Source organism: Caloenas nicobarica, chromosome 4, assembly GCF_036013445.1.
Source record: "Caloenas nicobarica isolate bCalNic1 chromosome 4, bCalNic1.hap1, whole genome shotgun sequence".
In the NCBI taxonomy this organism is placed as follows: Eukaryota; Metazoa; Chordata; class Aves; order Columbiformes; family Columbidae; genus Caloenas; species Caloenas nicobarica.
Genome location: NC_088248.1, coordinates 77,847,720 through 77,868,804, shown reverse-complemented (window position 1 = coordinate 77,868,804; position 21,085 = coordinate 77,847,720). Strand labels below are relative to the sequence as shown.

General features: G+C 46.2%; 1 protein-coding gene across 4 annotated transcripts in view; it reads right to left on the bottom strand.

Annotated features, from left to right (window-relative positions):
* The window catches only part of EXOC6B (exocyst complex component 6B), a 304,536-nt gene extending 283,692 nt beyond the window's left edge, over positions 1-20,844 (bottom strand). For all 4 annotated transcript variants that reach the window (XM_065633563.1, XM_065633564.1, XM_065633565.1 and 1 more), the window contains exon 1: positions 20,628-20,844. In XM_065633563.1, the coding sequence (XP_065489635.1) occupies positions 20,628-20,740 (113 nt within the window). In that variant the 5' untranslated portion in view covers positions 20,741-20,844. The remainder of the gene's footprint in view (positions 1-20,627) is intronic.
* Between the last annotated feature and the right edge of the window lie 241 nt (positions 20,845-21,085).

Genomic DNA, 21,085 nt, shown 5'->3' with positions numbered 1-21,085 from the left:
GGAAGAAAAAAAAAAAAAAAAAGAAAAAATCAGTTTGCAAAGCCGCTTCACCCCTGAGCCAACACACAGCAAATGTGGCAGCAGAAGCATCCACCACCAATGAGCTTCATAAACCACATCCCATGGAAGAGGTTTCTTTAAACCCCGTCCCACATGAAGATTAAAGAGCCAAACCCCGTCTCTCATATATTTACACCTTTGGCTTGTCAAAATACGGGTGTCTTTCAGCAGCAGTTTGGATGTCTTCCTTAAGAGGAAAAAATAAAGTCCTGACTTTTCCTGTTTGGGAAGTGGGCAAGGGGAAAAACACCATAGTACACTGGTTTAATTTAAAAGGAAAAAAAACACAGCACAGGATGTATAAAAATAGGGCTCCTGATTAGATCAGGAAAATCAACTATTTATGAGTCCCACCTTCTCAGCTCATAGAAGGACTTGTCCCTCTTGCCCACCCGTCTCACATGTTCCATGTGGGGAAATGAGCCAAATTAATGCTTTGCCATTAAGATATATGAAGCTTTGAAAGCATCCGCTGGCTTAGTTAAGCTCAGTTTGATGCTAATTGAGGACAAATTAATGCAGCTCCTGCCTTTCCAGGAGACCTTGGGTTTGGCCTGATGCCCCCATGAGACAGTCTGCCCATCAAAATCACCCAAGATAGTAAAAAACAGACCCCAGTTACAGCAAAACCTGCTCCCTGTGCCACAGGAGAGATGATATAGTATATATACATCAAGCACTCAGCAACAAAATTTGGGGATTTCCTAGTTTTGCCCATCTCCAAACCTGAACCAGGTGTTCAAACCATCCCTGCCCACCTTCTCCATCCCAGCTGCAAGGGGAAAAAAATAATCCAAAAACCAAAGAAACAGCTAATTACCCAAATAATCTCTCCTCCCGTAGTTCCCAAGCGTACAAGTGACTGGCGAGTCAGGTTTGCAGGAGCCAGACGCTCACACACGCGCGTTCCCCACCCACCCCTCGGGAACCGCTATTTTCGGCAATTCAGACAGTGAAGCTCATGATTGAGGAATTATCTTGGCCACTTTGAGCACGAGCTGCTCTAAAAATAACCCGCATTAAGGAGACCCAAAAAAAAGGAAAAAAAACACGCCAAGAGCTCATTAAATAGCAGTGGAAAGTCTAAGTAAAAAACAGCCTCCCAGCTTGTGCTCCAGCCTGAAAACAAGGGGAAATATCCAGTTTACCGCAATTTCACGGTGGAAAAGCACAGATCCCAAGCCAAAAGCACCTGCAAAGGCCAAAATATATACACGTACACATATATGGGTGTAGATTTGAGGTTTACACGTAACAGCTGGAAACAAAAAAACTTGGAGCGGGCGCAAAACTTGAGGTCCAAGCACATTAAACAAATAACAGGACAAACAGGGAGGTAACGCTATGGGTTGATCTAATGAATCATCACTGCCGTGGTGTCCAAAAAAATAAAAATAAAACTGCTGTCGCCCAGGAGAGAGAACGAGGAGTATTCACATGAAGGGCTTGCAGAGATGCAGCAATCCAGCTGTATAAAACTGGATTTATACTTCGATAGCAGAGGGGACCGTGAGTCACGATGCCAGAATTGAACCGTTCCGCTTGCGTTCAAATCCTCCAGATGGAAACGGAAACAACCCACCAGGAACGGGGAAATGCTTGGAATGCCTCATTGCCTTAAAGATGCAAATGCACTTTAAAATAAAGAGAAAAAGAGCAACCTGTTTGCCCTCACATTAATTAAATCACTTAAATCATTCCCCTACCAGCCTCAGACTTTTGGTTTAGTGGTGTCAAACCAATGGGTTCCAGAATTTGAAATAACTTTTGTGTGCCAAAACACAGGAGAGCGAGTCCATCTAATCTCATACACAGACCACTGAGAGACACAGGAAAAAACAAAAAATCCAACAGATTCAGGAGAGTTTGCATCAAGCAAAGTGTCCCAAGGACCCTGCAGACGTCCTTGTGACATCTCCCAGGCTTTAGCTTCGAATTTCCGCGTTGCTCAGTTCAAACGACACCTCCTGGGTGCCACAAATTAACAGGCCGGTAATTGGCAACCCTGCCAGGACCAAGAGGCAGAGCCCACACGCTCCCATCAACATACCTGCTGCTGTCCCTCCTGCTAGACGGTGGGCAAGACGACCAGAAATCATATTTAAAAATTAAAAAGATCTTTCAGGGAAAAATATTCCAAAAGGCAATTATCCTAAACCCAGCATATTTTTATTCTGCATCTCTGCCAACATTCAGTCACTGGGGTTTTTTTCATGGCATTTTTCAGCTTCTGGATGGAAATGTATCTGTTTGTATTATTCCTCCCCACCGAGGAGATCGAGCTTCTCCCAAAACTCCTGGCCAATCACACACCAAAAATAAACAAAATGCTCCTTTATTATACCTTTTCTGAGCAAACACAGTAAAGTTTTGACAGGTGGTCATGTGTTTCTGCTGGAAAACTGTAACACCCAGCCCACTACAGCGATACTAGCTCAAGTTCTGGATACAAATGCCCCATTCACACAGATACACTGTGAACAGAAAGCAAGAAGAGAGACATATTAAAAAAACAAACACAGAAGAAAAATACTTTTACATGCAACAGCTGAAAAAAATGCTTTAAGATACAGCATAGTGCTGTGATTATTCATGTATTTAGCTAGTTCTCCCAAGAAATAAAGCAGAAAATAAGGGCTGGGGGCAATTCACTCTGCCCAGCAGTTGCAGCTTCTGCAGCTCCAAGTTTTGTTGCTTCAAGAGGCTGTTAAATTTGGCAAGCCTTGCTGTTCTCACCACAACCTCTGGCACCAAGGTTGAGCTTGGGCATGAAGTTTGGAGAAGGAATCTTCTCAGGTGAGACTGGAAGCACAAGGAGACAACAGCACTTTCTGGGGCTACAAGCACCATGAAAATTGGCTAGCAGATAAAACATTCAGACAATCTCTGGGGGTGGTTTTATAGAATCAGAATGGTTTGGGTTGAAGGGCCCTTCCCAGCTCCCCCAGTGCCCCCCCTGCCACGAGCAGGGACATCTGCACCAGCTCAGGTTGCTCAGAGCCCCGTCCAGCCTGGCCTGGGATGTCTCCAGGGATGGTTCAGCCACCACCTCTCTGGCCAACCTGGGCCAGGCTCTCACCACCCTCAGGGACAACAATTTCTTCCTCATGTCCAGCCTGAATCTCCCTCCTTTAGTTTAAAACCATCACCCCTCATCCTATCACTACACATCCTTGTACAAAGTCCCTCTCCAGCTCTCCTGTAGGTCCCCTTGAGGCACCAGAGGCCATACTAAGGTCTCCCCAGAGCTTCCAGCTGAACCCCCCAACTCTCTCAGCCTGCCCTCCCAGCAGAGCTGTTCCAGCCTCGGATCATTTCTGGGGCTCCTCTGGCCCCCCTCCAGCAGGTCCACATCTCCTTTCCCTGGCCCATGACCTCTCTCCTACCCCATCCCATCTCTCAGCACAGATTTCCCTTCTCCTCTGGTTCGCTCCACCCCAGAGAATCAAGCCAGAGATCTAAGGCTGTTGAGCCCCAGCAGGTCCATCCCCAGCCCTCACACCCACTCTGTACCACCAGCTGCAAAAAATCAAGGGTGCAAAGCACAAAATCAACTGGATTTCTACAAAAAATTCCCACTGGCAGAACCTTTCAAGTGCTCTGTCCCCATCAGGGCTCTTTGTTTTGGATTATATACTCCTCTTGACAAGGAGCTTTATTTCTTACGTATGCTGCCAGACGCTCAAAGCCAAGTTATTTTTCAAATAAAGGCTACTTGGGTCGAGCCAGGTCAGGTCTCAACTTGCACTTCCTGCTTTTATTTCCAGCTTCCATTTATTTTTCTGTCCTCAACGCCGCTTGCAGCCTCTGCGCTACAGTTTTACCCACGTGGTAATTAAACATGGTTTTGTTGTTATTACCTCTTAAAGATTAAGGATTTTGAGTACAGTCAGGGAGCATAACAGGCACTTAAGCATCGATGTCCCTCATATTTTGCCCCTCTAATTCAATTGTCATTTATTATTGTTACTTATACTTTCCAATCAAAATGAAAGTACTGCCTAATTAGTCCAATTTGGATTAGTTGACCTCAGACTCTGAGCACCCTGCATACTACACTTGAAACAAATCTGTAACGGACTCAAATACAAGAATCAGCACTAAAGTTGTTTAAGAAAAAAATAATTGTGATTATGGTTTTAACCTGCAAGACTAAAATCTTGCCCTTCTGGAAGGGATCTCTGCATCTCGTCCAGAACGAGACAAAGAAATGAGCCCAAAATCCAAATAAAGCTGCACTTTGCATCCCAGCTACAGGGTATTTCACAACACTTTGGATCTAGTTTTTAGAAAGCCAGCGTCTGACCTCACCTATAGCTCCAATAGACAGCTGGTTTTAAGGAAAACAACAAAACCAACTTAATTTCAAGGTTATTTTGCACATATTTGTGAGAACTGGAGAGGAATTAAATTAGATTGCACTTCCCAGGAGAGAAAATTCTATTATTAAGACTTCCATAAATTTAGTTTAACAAAAAATAAAATCAAGCAAATGGACAAATTAAGTGCAAACAAAAAAATGGGCAGCAGGTCCACAAAATGATAACTAGGGGGGTTTTTTCCCCCCATTACAATTATTGGTGGCAAAGGAGTTAACTCCCCTTAAGACACACAGTAGTATTTGAGGCTTTTATAAAACACAGCCCTGACATATTTTACCGCAATCCCTGGATGTGTCATCTATCGAGTTCCCTTCCAGCACCTATTTCAGAATTCTCTTCAAAATAAAGCGCACACAAGTTTGTCTGGCACGGAACAATTCATGGCACAACACCAACAAAAGCAAAAAGTGTTCATTTTTAGTTGCGGCTTCCGAACTAAGACGCAAACACGAACGACCAACATATCACAGAGTATATAGAAAGAAGTTGTTGGTTTGGTGGGGTGTTTTGTCAACAGATCAATTCAAAACTAAAACCTTGTTGTTAACAACATAATTTCACTACAAGAAAAAAAAAAAAAATCGCTAGCGGGTGGGAGCAGGTGGACGCGGATGAACCATCTACCTGTTAGTATCACATGGCCCCAAACCCTATGTGGCTTTACAAATACCATAAATATTTCTACCAATTATTTATTATTATATTTTTATCCCATCTGTGCCTGTCTCAACCACTGCAGCACGCATTTTTGGTTACTGGAGGGTGCCACACAGATTCCCAGGGACTGCAAGGCAAATCCACACCTGTGAAGATCCCAAGTACAGGACAAACTGGAAGGCTCCAATTTCCAGTTTGTTTTGTCCAGAACATACGTCCCTATTTACTTAGGCCAACGCAACATGTATTTCCTAACCCAGCTACAGCATTTCCAGCTTGCACTGCAAAACAAAAAATACTTTACCAAGACCACAACATGCTGTGCTACCAATTCAGAAGAGCAATCACAAAGATAACCCAGCACTACGCGGCTTTAACCTCCGTTGCTTTGTTTTATAGAATCACAGAAGGGTTTGGGTTGAAGGGCCCTTCCCAGCTCCCCCAGCGCCCCCCCTGCCATGAGCAGGGACATCTGCACCAGCTCAGGTTGCTCAGAGCCCCGTCCAGCCTGGCCTGGGATGTCTCCAGGGATGGTTCAGCCACCACCTCTCTGGCCAACCTGGGCCAGGCTCTCACCACCCTCGGGGCCAACAATTCCTTCCTCATGTCCAGCCTGAATCTCCCTCCTTTAGTTTAAACCCATCACCCCTTGTCCTATCACAACAGGCTCTGCTCAAAAGTCTGTCCCCATCTTTATTATAAGTTCCCTTTATACATTGGAAATGTAGTCATTACATTAACACTTACAATAATGAATCCTGTTGGCAACTGCTAACCTAAAGATATGTAAATTTTAGGTCAGTCTGCTCCTCTAACAAAGATAAGGGTGACTTGCAAAACACCTAATCAGAAACTACAGCGACTCCTGACCTTGCAGCTTTAGATGTTTTGAAGCCTGAACAATTAGTTGAGTCTTGTTTTAATACACATCAAGACCGTTGGATAAAGTGTACTTCAGCTGAAGGTTGCTCATTATGCATTAAAATGATTGTGTAACCAATATGCAAATGTGTAACCAATTGGCTCTTTAGGACTTCGAGGGTGATACGATTTTATATATAATGGCCATTACTTTTCTTTGTGGCATGCTGGCTTTGTTCCAGCATCCAGACTTGTACAACTCTGTTATAAACAATATCTCATCCCCATGTGCTACAATTTGGCTCATCTGCATGCACGCAGGGTAAAGAACTCAGGTTTGGAGACAACAAAAGGACAGAGAGAAGTTTTCTGTAGTCCTGCATGGAAGGGCAGTACCTAAGGAAAAGCTCTGAGGTTTCTCCAGCACTTAAATGCAAAGGCGGCCAAAAACATCAAATATTTCAGATGGATTCCACCTAAAACTGGAAGATTTATTCAATTTCAGTGTGAGCAGTCAGGGCAGAATAACATCTCTAATCCAGGCTGCCCCTTTCCAAGGCAAACTGGTCAAGCATCCCGCATTTTGTTACGAAGAAGAGCCCTTGGAGCCCACACAGCTCCTGTTTCTGGCCGCCCTGAACAGCTGGTTCAAGTCCCCCAGGCAAAATACCCCAATTTGCATTGGGCTACAGGATGCAAGTCAGAAGCAACAGCATTTTAACTTGAGTTTGAGTTCTGGCTTTAAATGATTAAGTTGCTAAGACATTTACGAACTGCTTAGAACAAAAGCGTGATAGCAGCATCTGGATTATTGAGAACAGGAGGGAGAAAACTGGTGAACCATTCACCAGGTATTTTTTTCAGAGGCAAAAGATGCCAAGTGTGGCATGGACAGTTAGTACCCTAAAACACTGCCAGGCATGTAGATGTTCATATACCTGGGCCAGCCTTTCTGGAAAGAAAGGAAAACGTGTGTTTGCCAAACAGATCACCTGATATTCCCAGACTCTCCCTCCAGGACAGATCCTTCAGCTGAAGTTATTTGATCAAACACCAGGACAAGTCTCATCTCAGCTCTTCATGAGAGGACACAGACATTTCATGAACATCACCTATCAATGCTTAAAAAGGGTGTTGTTAAGCTTAAAAATACATAAAAGTAGGCAGGGGAAAAAAAAAAAAAAAAAAAAATCACAAACACCAAAGAATAACAGTGAGTCAGAAGAGAGACCGCCCTTACAACAGCGCACAGCACAGCCGGGCTCTCGGTCCCCGGTTGGGGTCTTTGGCTCTGGTGGAACATGATTTGTTCTCAGTCCTGTGTCTTTCCTCCAGCATGGGACGGTAATTGTAACATTTAAAGAGCCCCACAAATACAGTTTACTTCACCCTAAAGCCACAGAGGTAGAAAGCCTCTACAGGTGTTTTTCTGAAAAAAGGAAAACTCTCTGATTTGAGAGGAGATTCACAAAGAATTCATGGTGAGCAGATCTCTAGGATCCTTTTGAGGAGTGATTAACAATGAAGTCCGTAAGCCTGAAGGGTTAATCTAGGATCATACGTCCTCACTGAAGACACTGAGCATGGAGTTTCTATTTCTACCAAAAGCAACATCTTGTGCAGGAAAATCTCACAAGGTTGGTTTCTAAGCCAAGACTACAGGTAAATTCATACCGACTTTCAAGTCTTTCTCCATTCCCACCCCAAGACCAGATCCTGTTCACCTGACATCCCATGACCTGCACCAGCTCTTCACTCTCGACCAAACCCATCGGTCTGACACAGCCATCACCACATCATGGGCCCTGTGTCCTCCAAGGGTTTCCACCGCAGGGCACAAGCTCTGGTTGTCTTCTCCACACCCGCACGTGCCACCCAGCTCGGCTCACCACACCAGCTCGTAAAGGAAGCATCGGATTAATGTCATGAAAAGGCAAGCTGAGAATGATACCGATATATTTAACAGCCTTTCAAAAGGGGTATAGTTCCTCTAACAAAAATCAGATTATAATCTTCTGGTGTCCAGTTCTCCGAGTTGAACAGAGAAAGAAAGAAATGGATTCATGAGATGGTTCAACCATCTGCTCTCTCTAGCTCCTAATAACCATCCACCCAGAAGGAAAGCAAAGGCTGGCTTAAGAAGGGTGATATTCAGAAAATATTCTGCTAACAGGTACCATCTTCCAGAGGATTATATCTACTAGTCAGGAAATTCACAGCCACTTGGGCTTCGAGACACAAGCCTGAAAACAAAATCTGCAGCCATGTCCATGACCCAAAACACTGCCCAGAGCTGCCCCAACATTTCCAGCCTCTTATCTTACTTTGGAGCTCTTCATCACTCAGAGGGGAAAAATTTTTCTTACACTCATCCTTTCCTTTCTGTTCCTTTTGGATGGCCATAGGACAAAAAGAGGAAAAAAATACAAACTTCTCAGTGACCCTTTTATGGAAGGCCTGGCAAATCTCTTCACATCACTGACAGATTTTAAGGAGGAGATTTTGTTTGCTCACAACTCAGAAAGCAAACACTGAGCCAAGCATCGCTCACAGCCACACGCCCTGATCCGCTGTGTCCGTGTCCTTGGCCCCGACGTCCGCAGAGGTGGGGAGAGACGTCTGGAGCTTTATTTGTTGCGGAAAGGGAGGCAAAGAATTATTTCAATGCCAAGATGGGAAAAAAAAAGCAGCGCTCCTCTGGGATGTGTATGAATCAGGCTGGCCCAGGCAGAGGGGTGTAGAGGAGGGACGAGGTTATTGCACCTCTACCAGCACCTTTGTCCTCTTAGCGTGAAAAGCTAACTACAGCATCCCCAAATCGAGCAGCAGTGACCATGGGGATACCTGAGCTCAAGGAGGTTTCAGTCCCCTGTGTGTCAGTTCTAGATTTCCAAGAGGATAAGAAATACTTAATTTTACTGGGACAGCAGCTGAGGACGAGTCAAGGACACCCAGGGCACAGCTCATTACACAATTGTTGAGCTAAATCCTCATCTATTAATACACCCCAGGGCAGATCCCCAGGGTTCCTCCTCGCCCAGCTGGGGCACACAAGGACACGCTCACAGCTCTGTTATCTGTCGTGTAGGACATGTCACCACAGCCAGAGTGACACCAGCTCTGTGACAGCCCTGCTCCAACACCAGGACACCAGGCAGGTCACATCACCCTCCAGAGCACCATGAAAAGCTTCTCCCCAAGCACAGGGTGCTGTTCATCTCACATGCGCCACTCACAATCCACTGGATGCTCAGGCCAGAAACAAATTATTTTAAAAAAACAGGTCAAACTACAGGTGGTTAAACAAGAGCCTAGTGTGTCACAGGGATTTTGGGAAGAAAACAGTCACCTTTGCAGATTTGAACCTTCCCATCGCTGCCATTTGTAGTTTAAAAGCCAAAAGGCACCAGTTCACCCTAAAAAGTGGGGTTATAACTAACCTCATCCTCAGCTTTCTTAAGATTTATGGTTGAGAAGCAGCAGAAACAGAGGATTTGCTCACCTGCTGTTCTGCCCCAGCTGAAGCCGCTCAGCCCCTTCGCATCCAAGTGACAGAAAGAGCAGGAGCCAGCATGTGCGCGTCTTGCCTGAGCAAATTGCCAGCCCTAAGGCCAACCCAGCAGGAGAGCTAATTATCCATACACTGATTTTTTTTCCAAGCCAAAACAGATTTGGAAGCAGAGAGAGGAAATTCCAGCAGACAGGAGCACCGCGCATCTTCACTTCTGCAAGACAAGTGGCACCTGGAAAACAGGCTGAGTGTTGCAAAGACAATTCTTTACAATAACTTAAAACCACGTCTAGAAATCCTATCAAAGTATGTTACTTCCTAAGGTACAGCCACAGGAAATCAAGAAGCTTGGACCCCTCAGATTTTTCTAGAAGCCATGGTTGCTCCTCTATGGCTCACTGGAAGTGGGACCACTTTGAGAAGATGGCATCCAGCAGAACAACTGGCTGATGAACAAAGGGTGGCAGCCAAATCCAGGCTGAAGGAACCGCTCCGGTGGCAGCATGCTCTTGAGAAGACTAGTGCTGGTGACTCCTCAAATACAGCAAAAGCAGGACAAACTCTCTCCAGAAACTTGGACACCATGACCAGACAGACCGAAGGAGGCCAAGTCAAGCTTCCCATTGATTCCCAGGGAAGGCATTTCCAGAAGCCACCTCCTCCATTTCAGTCCCCACAAGGGCAACCTCCCCCAACCCTCTACCAAGAGAGGTCTACTCAGGTTTTCAAACCCTTCAGACAAGATGCTCTGTAGGTCAATAAAGGAGCCGTGCCAAGAATAAAGGTTTAGGTTTGCCAAAGGGTTTTTGAGTAAAGAGTCAGGTCGACCTCCACAAGAAAGTACTTCAAAGGGTTGGAGAATTAATCATAGAATCATTCTGGTTGGAAAAGACCCCCAAGATCAAGTCCAACCACAACCTAACTCTAGCACTAAACCATGTCCCTAATGATGGGCTCTCTGCAACATTTGGGGTAAAACACACCCAAATCAAGCACCTTTGTGGGAACAAGAAGAAAACCGTCACTGGCGCATGTCACTACAAAGAAGAAAACCAGCGTGCTGCTTCATTTCTTCCTACCCAAAAAGGAAATTCAAAAGGAACAGCTTGAAGTATTAAATGCTTGTGGGCGGTAATGAAACTGCTTAAAAGACATTTATGTGCTAAGGCAGCAGTATATTAACTATGAAAAAAGGCTCTAAACACTCAACACACCACCCCTCAGCCACCACAGTCAAACAGCAGTAAAAGAGACTTTCACAAAAATAAAAGTAAAATTTTCCAACTCTGGAAATTAAAAGAGCACAAATCCCAACAAGCTAAGTGCACATGCAAAATAATCTATGCAAATAAAGACATGTGAAAAGCTAATTCTTAATATATTAAAAAATAGTAATTTCTTCAAACCTCAGCAGCAGGAAACCTGACAGAGCAAGGATAGGAGTGGGAGATTCTTCAGGAAAACTTTTCTACCCTGGAATGGCTGGAAAAATGGTTTGCTGCTTACCACGGCTGGGACTACGGAGCTTCTACCCCCAAACCTCTCTTACTGCCACAGACTGAGACGTTCATAGAAGATACTTAGACCACCTCAGTAAAATAAAGTTGTTTTTGCTCAAGAACACTAAGGTGCATTAAATAAAACTGCCAAGCCATGAACATTTTGCTGGCAATAACCTACCTCTAGTATTGTAGCTAATGCAAGAGAAGTGGAGGATGGAAAACACAATACCAATTTCTTTAGTGGCTTCTGCAGTGCGTGAAGAATCCTGCAAGCTTCAGAGCACTGAACGTGACTGGGCAATGCAGAAGTCTCTTTTATTAAATAGTCAGCAAACACGTAAAGTGCAATACAGCAAAGGAGACAACAGCTTCTTTGGGTGGGATTCGCACATCTTAGTCACTAGTGTTCTTTGAAGGAGTCAGACTTGTTAACAAGGGGGATCTGGTCAACCGAACGCACTGGAATGCTAAAAACACTGTGAAAATTCAAAGGGAAAAAAAAAAAGGGTTGATGTCCCTCTGGTTCAGCAGGTTTTACAGCTAAACGAGAAGGGAGTGAACATCAAGATGACACTTTGCAGAGGACGCAGAACTATTCGGCAGGACTAACTCCAAAGCAAAAAGCTGCAAAGGATCTTACAACACCAAGGATCAGGTGACAAAATGACAACTAAAGCTCAGTGTCAGCAGCGAATAGCAGGACACTTGCAGGGGAGGAACAGGGAAAAAACTTTATAATACACCGACAGGCTCCAAATTAACTCCTGCCACCAGCATATGGTGGATATATTGTCAGACGTGTTGGCTCAGACCACAGAGACTGCAAGAGAAAGGAGAAAAAGCAAAGCCGAAGAGGAAAAGCAAAGCCAAAAAACATCCCTGTGTCACTTAAAACATCAAGACGTGAATCTGCATCTTGATCACAACGTGCAGCTCTCATCTTTCCAGCATCACAGAAAGGTGACAGTTCCATGAGAGAAGCAAGGAAAGCAACAGGGATAATGAGCAATTCAAAAGAGCATTACTAGAACAGAATGAATTCAGAACCTTCATCTTGGAAGGCAAAAATCCCCATGACTTACTATTTCTCATAGTCCTTTGTGACAGCCTAGACCTTGTCCTAGCAAAAAACCCAATTTTAAACCCTAAAGGAACAAGCAACACACAATTAAACTACAGAACTCATCACTGTAAAACGTTTTGATGCGAGAGCACTAACAGATTAAAACATCGACGAGACAGATGTGGAGAAAAGATCCCCAGGAAGCTCTTGAACAGAGAAACGCTGGTACAAACTGTGCCGAAAAGTCTCCAAGGTGCAGATTACAAGACGCCCAAAGCGCGCGTCTGGATTTGCTGTGTATCTCATCTGATAAGCACCCACCCCTCGCCACCCTGAGGGATAGGACGATGAAGGAGAAAAGCTTTTCATGCGATCAGAAGGAATGTTTTCATTATTTTCTCTCCACTATTAGTTAGAAAGTGCTTCCATCCATCCCAAATCCCCGCTGCTGCAGTCCAGATCCCAGCCTGTGCACAGTCGTGAAACAAGAGCTTTTCATCTTAACAGCCTGTTCTGTATCTGAAAAATTGCAAGCCTAGCTTGGCTTCTCTAGATTAAGCAATCCCAGGCATTTCAGTTTTTCCTCAAAGGTTGTGTTTCCCTTTGGGAAAAAGATTTGGAAAGCCAGTACTATTGGGCTTCTGCAGCCATGGAATAAGCGTCCTTTTTATTTATATCTAAGAACAGACAGAAATCCTTCAAACCACTAAAAGTGCTATCAGAAAAAGCGTGACAAAGGATGGTTCGGTTGCAGTTAAATCCCACAGGACTCTGCCTACGGATGGTCAATCGCCCAAGTTCCCAAGCTGTGACACCACTTTTCTGCAATTTTCTACAGGCAGGACAGCACAGAGCTCTAAAACGAGCTCGGCTGCCAGCTCGAGATAAAATACTGCAAAGTCACACGCAGCAACAGTGCCAGAAGACACTGAGACAGATTAGTAGAGCAGTTTTTCCCTAAAGATTCAAGAGAAATATCCCCTTTTAGCTTTACTGCCATCGCACACCGCTATTGCGGACAAGATGTTTATTTTCCTGCTCCCCCTCCAAGTACCAGGAGGTTCTGCGAGCCCAGATGCACGACCACATCCCTCAGAACAGGAACAGGCATTCAATAATCTGTCCTTTGACAGTGATTCATTAAATCACAGAAAGAGATGTACTTCTGCAAGAAAACCCAAGAAAACACAAGCTATAAATAATCGAGCAGTACGTTCTTACAAGCTGTTCCCTTCAGACTGCATCAGGGCGCAGACTGAAATAAAAAGGGTTGTATGAATTAGAAGGATTCACCATCTCAAAGTTGTTTGCAGAACCTTAGAGCTGCAAACAAGAAGGTAGCCATAAAACTTGAGATAATTAAGCAAAGCATACCTGCAGGCAGAGACTGCCGATGCTCCACTCATTAAGCCAGACCAGTGCGACTCCTGACAGACCATTAATGCTGATACCAGATTATTTCACAGGAGTAGTTGCTGCTCTTTTTTTTCTTTGCAACAGAAAACTTGGAGCTGGGCAGCATCAGCCTGACCAGAAGGAAATGCTAATATAATGCAAGCAGTATTGCAATGAACTGTCTTTTTTTTAAAAGATGCTTAATTACATACATATGAACAGAGGCCCCGACTCATTTTCAGGATGCTGCAGTTTCCCTGTCTGGGTGGCAGGAGAACGGGCTGAAAGATGCTTCAAAAGATCCTGCGAGGTTTTCATTAGCAGACAATTTACAGTTGTTACAAGTGGCTTCCTGAGCAACTCTGTGGGCAACACTTGGTGTCTAGACAGTCTGCACTATTTCTGCACGGCGTTGCTTTGCTGGCAGTTGGCATTTCAGGAATTACTGTATGTAAAGCCAGGGACAGGACTTGTAGAGATGGGACTGGTGGAGATAAAGGGTGCAAAGTCAGGAAAATTCAATATAGTTTCAGCTCTATTACATGTAAATTCTCATGGTATTCAGCCTTGGAAGATGACATCTGTCTTCACCCTTCTCATCTGTAATGCAGATAGTTATCCTCATCTTACCCACCGAAGCAGAGATCAGGACCAGCTTGGCCAGCCCTCATTCTTAGCACCCAATCCAGAAGACTCAAACTGCTGCTCCTTCCCATGTCATGGTTTCCACGCTCATCCCACCCACCGTAAACCAGTTATACTGCCCAGCCAAGTAGAAGAGTCTTCTACCAGCTGAGGGAACTGCAAGGAGCTCATGGAAGGAGGACACGTCCAAGTTCATAGATGGTAAACGCATACCTTGTGCCAGTCTAGACACTGGGAAGCCACAAAAATTAACCACAGAATAATTTTAGTTGGAAGAGACCCCCAAGACCATTGAGTCCAACCATAACCCAACCCCAGCACTACCCCATGCCCCTGAGAACCTCATGTCCGTCTGTCCAACCCCTCCAGGGATGGTGACTCCAGCACTGCCCTGGGCAGCCTGTTCCAATGCCCCACAGCCCTTTGGGGAAGAAACTGGTCCCCAGATCCAACCTCAACCTCCCCTGGCACAACTCGAGGCCGTTTCCTCTGGTCCTGGCGCTTGTTCCTGGGGAGCAGAGCCCGACCCCCCCTGGCTCCAAGCTCCTTTCAGGCAGGTCAGAGATCAGAAGGTCTCCCCTCAGCTCCTGTTCTCCAGCTGAACCCCCAGCTCCCTCAGCCGCTCCCATCACACTTGTGCTCCAGACCCCTCACCAGTGGGGCAAACAATCCAGCTGAAAAAATAACTCAACTGAGGTGGGAAAAGGGAGGGTTGTGTCTCAGCACCCACAGGAATGCTGTGCCACCCCAACATTTGGGAGGAGCAAGTGAAAAATGGGCAAACTGCTTAAGCCAACAGCAGTCCATCCAGCTACACCCCATAGCCCCAATGGTGAGAAGCAACATGCACTTAACTGCAGGCAGCTTCACCAAGTTAATGCCCAAGATGATGGACTAGGAGTGACAAGCACATTAGTATCTGGTTGTACCAACTCATTGAGCTTTTATAAATCCAGTGAGACTCAATCTTGACTTTTGCCATCACCAAGTCCCTCACTCCCATCCCCACACAATCTCCTGCCCGGGCTGGAAACAGTGTTTGTGCTACCAAACAGCAAAACACATTGAAGTAGAGCTGTATTAAAGCAAAACATTTTTTAGCTGGGTTCTTTTTCCACTCAGATCCATTTGCCAACCAGGTTTACCACAGGGCTTGTACGAACACCACAACTCTCAGCTAAGGGCACACTGGGGAGCTCAGAGGGGTAAGTAGAAGCTGGAGCCCACCTATAAGTTTACATCTAAGAGCAAATCCCCAGTTTAGCACCAGAAACCCAAATAACACATGGAACATGGCTGTAACAGTGCCAGCTCAGCTCCATTTGAAGCTATAGAAGAAAATAAACCAGAGAACATCCCCCTTCCAGGCCATCAGTGCCAGCCCGGGAGTCAGGATCTCCAGGGAGACCTTACTGCACCTTTCAGTACTGAAAAGGGCCAATAAGAAAGATGGGGACAGACTTTGGAGCAGAGCCTGTTGTGATAGGACAAGGGGTGATGGTTTTAAACTGAAGGAGGGAGATTCAGGCTGAACATGAGGAAGGAATTGTTGGCCCTGAGGGTGGTGAGAGCCTGGCCCAGGTTGGCCAGAGAGGTGGTGGCTGAACCATCCCTGGAGACATCCCAGGCCAGGCTGGACGGGGCTCTGAGCAACCTGAGCTGGTGCAGATGTCCCTGCTCATGGCAGGGGGGCACTGGGGGAGCTGCGAAGGGCCCTTCAACACAAACTATCCTGTGATTCTATGATCTCAGACAAGCTGCTGCTCTTCACACCGTCCCATCGCTCCAGCCCAGACCCGAGGTAGCACCAAACCGTGTCCACAGGACAGACTGCAGCAACAACAGCTCTTCTGGTTCTCACACATCCAGCTCAGGTGTCTCAACACCTTCTCCATCCAGCCAGAGCCTGAGGGTACCAAGAAGGACTTAAGGTGATGTCCCTATGGGAGATGAGATTGGCTATATCCATCAGTCCCAAATGAGAATATCATTTGTTCAGCATTTGAGCCAGGAGACCCAGAACACTAAAGATAAGGTAGTTGAAAACCTCTAGCTCCTCTTTTTGAGATGAACCTGGGCAGGTTTCATGCAGGGGATGAACACAACATGCTGACGACACCATAAACGGGTCGGCCAGGTAGTTCCAGGTCAGTCAGAACAACACTAATCCCAGACACGGTCACGGAAGAGTTGGTAAAGGATTTAGGGAATCGATCTTAATTACAGGCTTGCCTTAATCTCAGCCAAGAGCTGCTTAGTAGAAATGCTACCCTATCAATTGTGCTCAATTTCATTCTCAGATAAACACTGTAATCTCTCTGAACACACAATTAGCAGACATATGAAACTCTTGTTAGAAATATAGTTTGATATAAAAGCACAGACTGAATGATTCGTTGCTGTCTGAGATCCAACACTTCTACAGGCACACAGGTAATTACCAGTCCCAACAGAACTGAGACATTCTCAGCCACCAAGGAACACTCTAAAAAGCAAATATACTCCTAAAGAGAGGAGGAAAAAAAAAAATAAGACTGACTATATAACTTGCAGATGACACAAAAGCTGGCAGAACAACAAACGATGAAATCAGGCAGCGCAGCGAACAATCACTTGGAAATCTTGATCCTTCCCAGCAAGTCGCAAAGGTACAGACGCAGCAACGAGGAGCGTGATCCACAGCTACGAACAACCGTGCTCCCAAGAAAATAAGTGTGCATTAACTAACAATTCCTGCTGCAACGCTGGCGAAAAGAGAGCTTCGGCAATCAGCGTGCAAGCAGGAGACTGCGACGGCATCAGTGTCATTTTATCTGCGTCTAAAGTGGCGAGGAGACAGCTGGATTCCTGTCACTACAGCTATTTGGCCAGACGGGGCTTTGTTATTTAGCGAATGCTGTTTAAACAAAAAAATCCTTTCACTAGTTTCAGAAATCCGCAAATGCGGTTTGAGAGCAGGGAGAGGATTTTTCAAGAGGGCAGACCTGCAGAGCTTGAGCCATAAAAATGAAAAGATGGGACTTGGAAACACAAGTCTGTATTCTAACCGTGATAAGACATCAGGTGATAAAGGACGCACAAAAAAGGGCAGCAAAACATCCACAGGCTGAAACCAAGAACTCCTTTCAAATGATTAGCAATTCTGATAATCACACGGAGTCATCCTTTGACAGGCTGAGCACAGGGAAATTAGGTGAAACTGCACAGCCCACATTTATGGGGTGTCATACAAGATAATCTCACCATTTCTCCCGCTTTTATTCTGTACCAGCTTGAGTCAATCTTTATAATCCAGGAATACACAGGACATTTTATACAAAGAGCTCAGGAGAAAATAATCACAGAAGATAGACAGCATCAGCCACGCAATAAAGTAATCTCTGCATATCGAAAGTGAGCTATTTCGGGACAAATGCTCAACAAATGCTGTATGAGCTTGCAGAAGGAGGAACAACCCATTTCTCAAATAGTAGCTTTGATTGGAATCCATCCCAAGTCCGTCATCAGCTTCCCATCACTTAAAGAAAAAGCTGAAGTGGACAGAAAGCTCACCGCAAAGCTACAGACTTGATCGGTCAATTGAGTGAATTAAAAATTACAGCACTCAGGTGTCACAGCTCAGTCAAGAGGCAGCTTTAAGCAAGAAAGAGTTTCTCTTCCTCTAGAAGGTTATCTGATCCTGCAGAATTAAGTGGTTCTTAGAAGCCTAGATACAGAGAGGGGATCCAAAAATACCCTGCAAAAAAATCAAGAAATGTAATGCGGGAGAAAAAAAAAAGAGGAATTAAAACAGCAGAAGGAAGTGGAATTCGGAGTAATGGATATAATTAGTAGAGGCTGAATAGCAGGAAAGGCATCCTGAAGCAGATCCTTTTGATTCCAGGAGCATCGCAGACTCAAGGGGATCCCCACAAAGAGTCACTGAACTCACTCGGTGTCCTCCTGCAAACACAATGACACTCACTGCCAGGTATAATAAAAATAAGATTTTAATTAAAAAAAAAAAAAAGAGAAGAGACCTCGACAGCATTGGAGTCACTGGCAAAGCAAGACATGAGACTGGCACAGCTCATCACACAGATCAAGGATGTTGAAATGCCTTCTCACATTCCCTCATCTCCCATTTCATATTTAGAATAAAATCCTTCTCCTCGAGGAGGGACAGGCTCGGTCCCACATCTGCACAGCGCCCGGCACAATGGAGCTGACACCCAGAATCACAGCAAGAAGGGAGCAGAAAAATAGGGCTGGAAGGGACTTCAAGACATCTCATCCTTCCCCTGCCTCGGGGCAGGAATTACTACACTTGCTATTTTTCTAACAGAAAACTCTCTCCCTGATGGGTGGGACACAAACCCACCCAGACAGATTAATTAGTTGGACCTTAAATTTAACATCTTAACCCTTCCGTCACCCTTGGATGAGAGCAACTCAGCCTTGAGCTCTACATCAGGACAACAAGCGAGCGGCTGCAGTTGGAATATCTCACTCTGCCAAGTCAGACGCTGATGAAAGCGCAATTCTGCAAACAGGAGCCGGGCAGTCCAGCCTATTTCTGCACCGCATTTAGTGCTTCTCTTCCTGGCTCCTGAGGACATATTTCTTCCATGATGCCTACAAGAAGTGAGTCACCTTTTTCTTAAAAGTTTCCATCATCTTCTTTTCCGGACTCTGCAGCACATCATGTTTACCCTGACCTGGTCTGGTTTCAACTCTTAAAAATCCTCGGAGCAGGCATTGCTTACACATACATCATTAATAACACTCCTGATCAAGCAGCAGTTAATTCTAGCAAAGCACAAAGCTTTCTTTGCCCCAGATGCTCATTAGCGTTTCTTTTGTGGATATGCAAAGACAGACATTAAGTCCAACTCCTCATCTAACCTTAATACCAAGAAACAAGATCAACTGCACTTAGTTCTATGAAATGGAAAAACCCACCCACACTCTTCACTGTGGCAGCTCCCAGACATTCAAACCAGTTTTTTCAGTTTTGTTAATAAATCTAATTCTCAGCATCTCCTACCATCCAGTTTACCTTTAAAGCTTTCATGGGAGAACTCCAGAAAGACAACTCCAAAAAGTCAAAAGAACTAAACAAACAGACAACCCTACAGCAAGATAAATCCACAGCCCTATTGCTCTACAAATGAAAAGTTTTCCCATTTTAATTTTGTTCCCCCACAAGTCAAACAGCTGAAACCAATTTATTTTTAAAGACAGACACCTGAGTCATTTATAACCAGGACTTTGTAAAACTTAATTATTTAAATGAAGAGCTAAGGTGGAGGGGGGTGGGACAGGAGGTTCCAGTCCTGTTTATACCCAAATGCTCCCACCTGGCACCGTGATTTCCAGCTCAGCAGCTGATGTGGAGCAGCTGGTACCGATGGTGCTGCCCTGCAAAAGGGCACCGCACTCCTACCCCCACGAAAAGCAATAAATCTTAGCACCAAATGTAAGTTTGCAATAACACAACTATTTAGATCCTGGAGCCAAGTATTTCTGATAACACACTTCTGTCTTTCCCCACCTTCTCAGCCTGATCAATTTGGTTACGATGAGCTATAAATATCCTCTATGCATTTGTACCATCAGCCTTCCAGAGGATAACAAGCACACCTGTGCTCAGCACTGCAAGTAATTAATTTTTTACTTTAAAGAGGCAGAAGATGAAGTGTCTTATTTCGTCAAACCCATTATGTGGCTTCTACTAGGACAGCGATGTTGACAGTACAGTCTGGCTACCAAGAACAAGGCTTAGATGTGCATAATAATATGGTGCTTTTTACAAAAACCAGGTGATTTCTCTTGAGAGACAGCCTTAAGTTAACCAGCCATCTCTCAGATCAACAACACAGAGAAACCCACCGCTGCAAAACCCTAACAGCACCGCAAAAAAACACCAAAAAGGCTGAAACTCTGGAGCCAGACTCACAGACGGGGGCGGAAAGAAAAGGCAAAGCGAAGGGGCAGCGCTGCTGGGCATGGGGCTCCGTCCTAAGGGCTCTCCCAGCTGAAGGACACTGCGAGAACCACTGGGAAAAGATGCTCAACAGAAGAACAAAAGAGCCATTAAGCAAACAGAAGCATCAACTCATATCACCGTCAGGATGGTCACTGCGCCCATTCACAACCAGCCGTGGCGTTTGTGAAACGGACAGAAATCAACAAATGTAAACAGGAGGGATATTTATGAGGATAAGTTTGACAGATTCCGAGCTAAGGGGCAGGAAAATCCCCTCCTTTCCCATTTCGGAGGCGGCACCGGGCACCCCCGGGGCTGCGGGGCCTGGGCGGCAGCTCAGGCCGGAGGAGCCGCCGGGAGCGGCGGCCCCGGGACCCGGCACAGCCCGGGGGTTCGTCCCTCCCGGCGCTTCCCCCGCCCGGAGCCAGGGAGAAGCCAGGGGGGTGCGGGCACGTCTGGAAGATGACTATGAAGCGATAATAATAATTAAAATACCCTCGTTTTTCTCTAAGTTTCTGGGAAGGAGGGCGGAAAAGCGCTGCCCGCCCGAGCCCCCCAGCCCCGGGTCCCGCCCCGGCCGCACCTGAGCGTGGGGCCGATACAGGCCGTGTCGGTGCTCTCGATCTCCCGCAGGATCCGCTCATGCTCCGCCGCCGTCTCCAGGCTCTCCAGCTCCGCCATCTTCCCCCGCTCCATGGGGCTGCGCCCGCCCGACCCACCTGCCCTGCCCGGCTCTGCCCGGCTCTCCCCGCCCCGGGCAGCACCAGCGCCGGGGCTCCCCGCTCCGTGCGGCCCGGCCCCGCCCGGCACGCCGGGAAATGTAGTGCGGGGGGAGCGCGAACGGCCGCGGCTGCGCCGGCGCGGCCAACGGGGAGCGGCTCCGGGGCGGCCCCTTTATCGGCCCGGGCCGCGGGAGGGGAGGCAGCGCGGGCGGGTGCAGCTGCTTGTTCCCTCTGCCCCGGGGGGGTATCCGGCATGGCAGCGGCTGCCGAGCCCTCCGAGGGGACACAGCCCCATGGCCATGGCACCTCCCTGACGGAC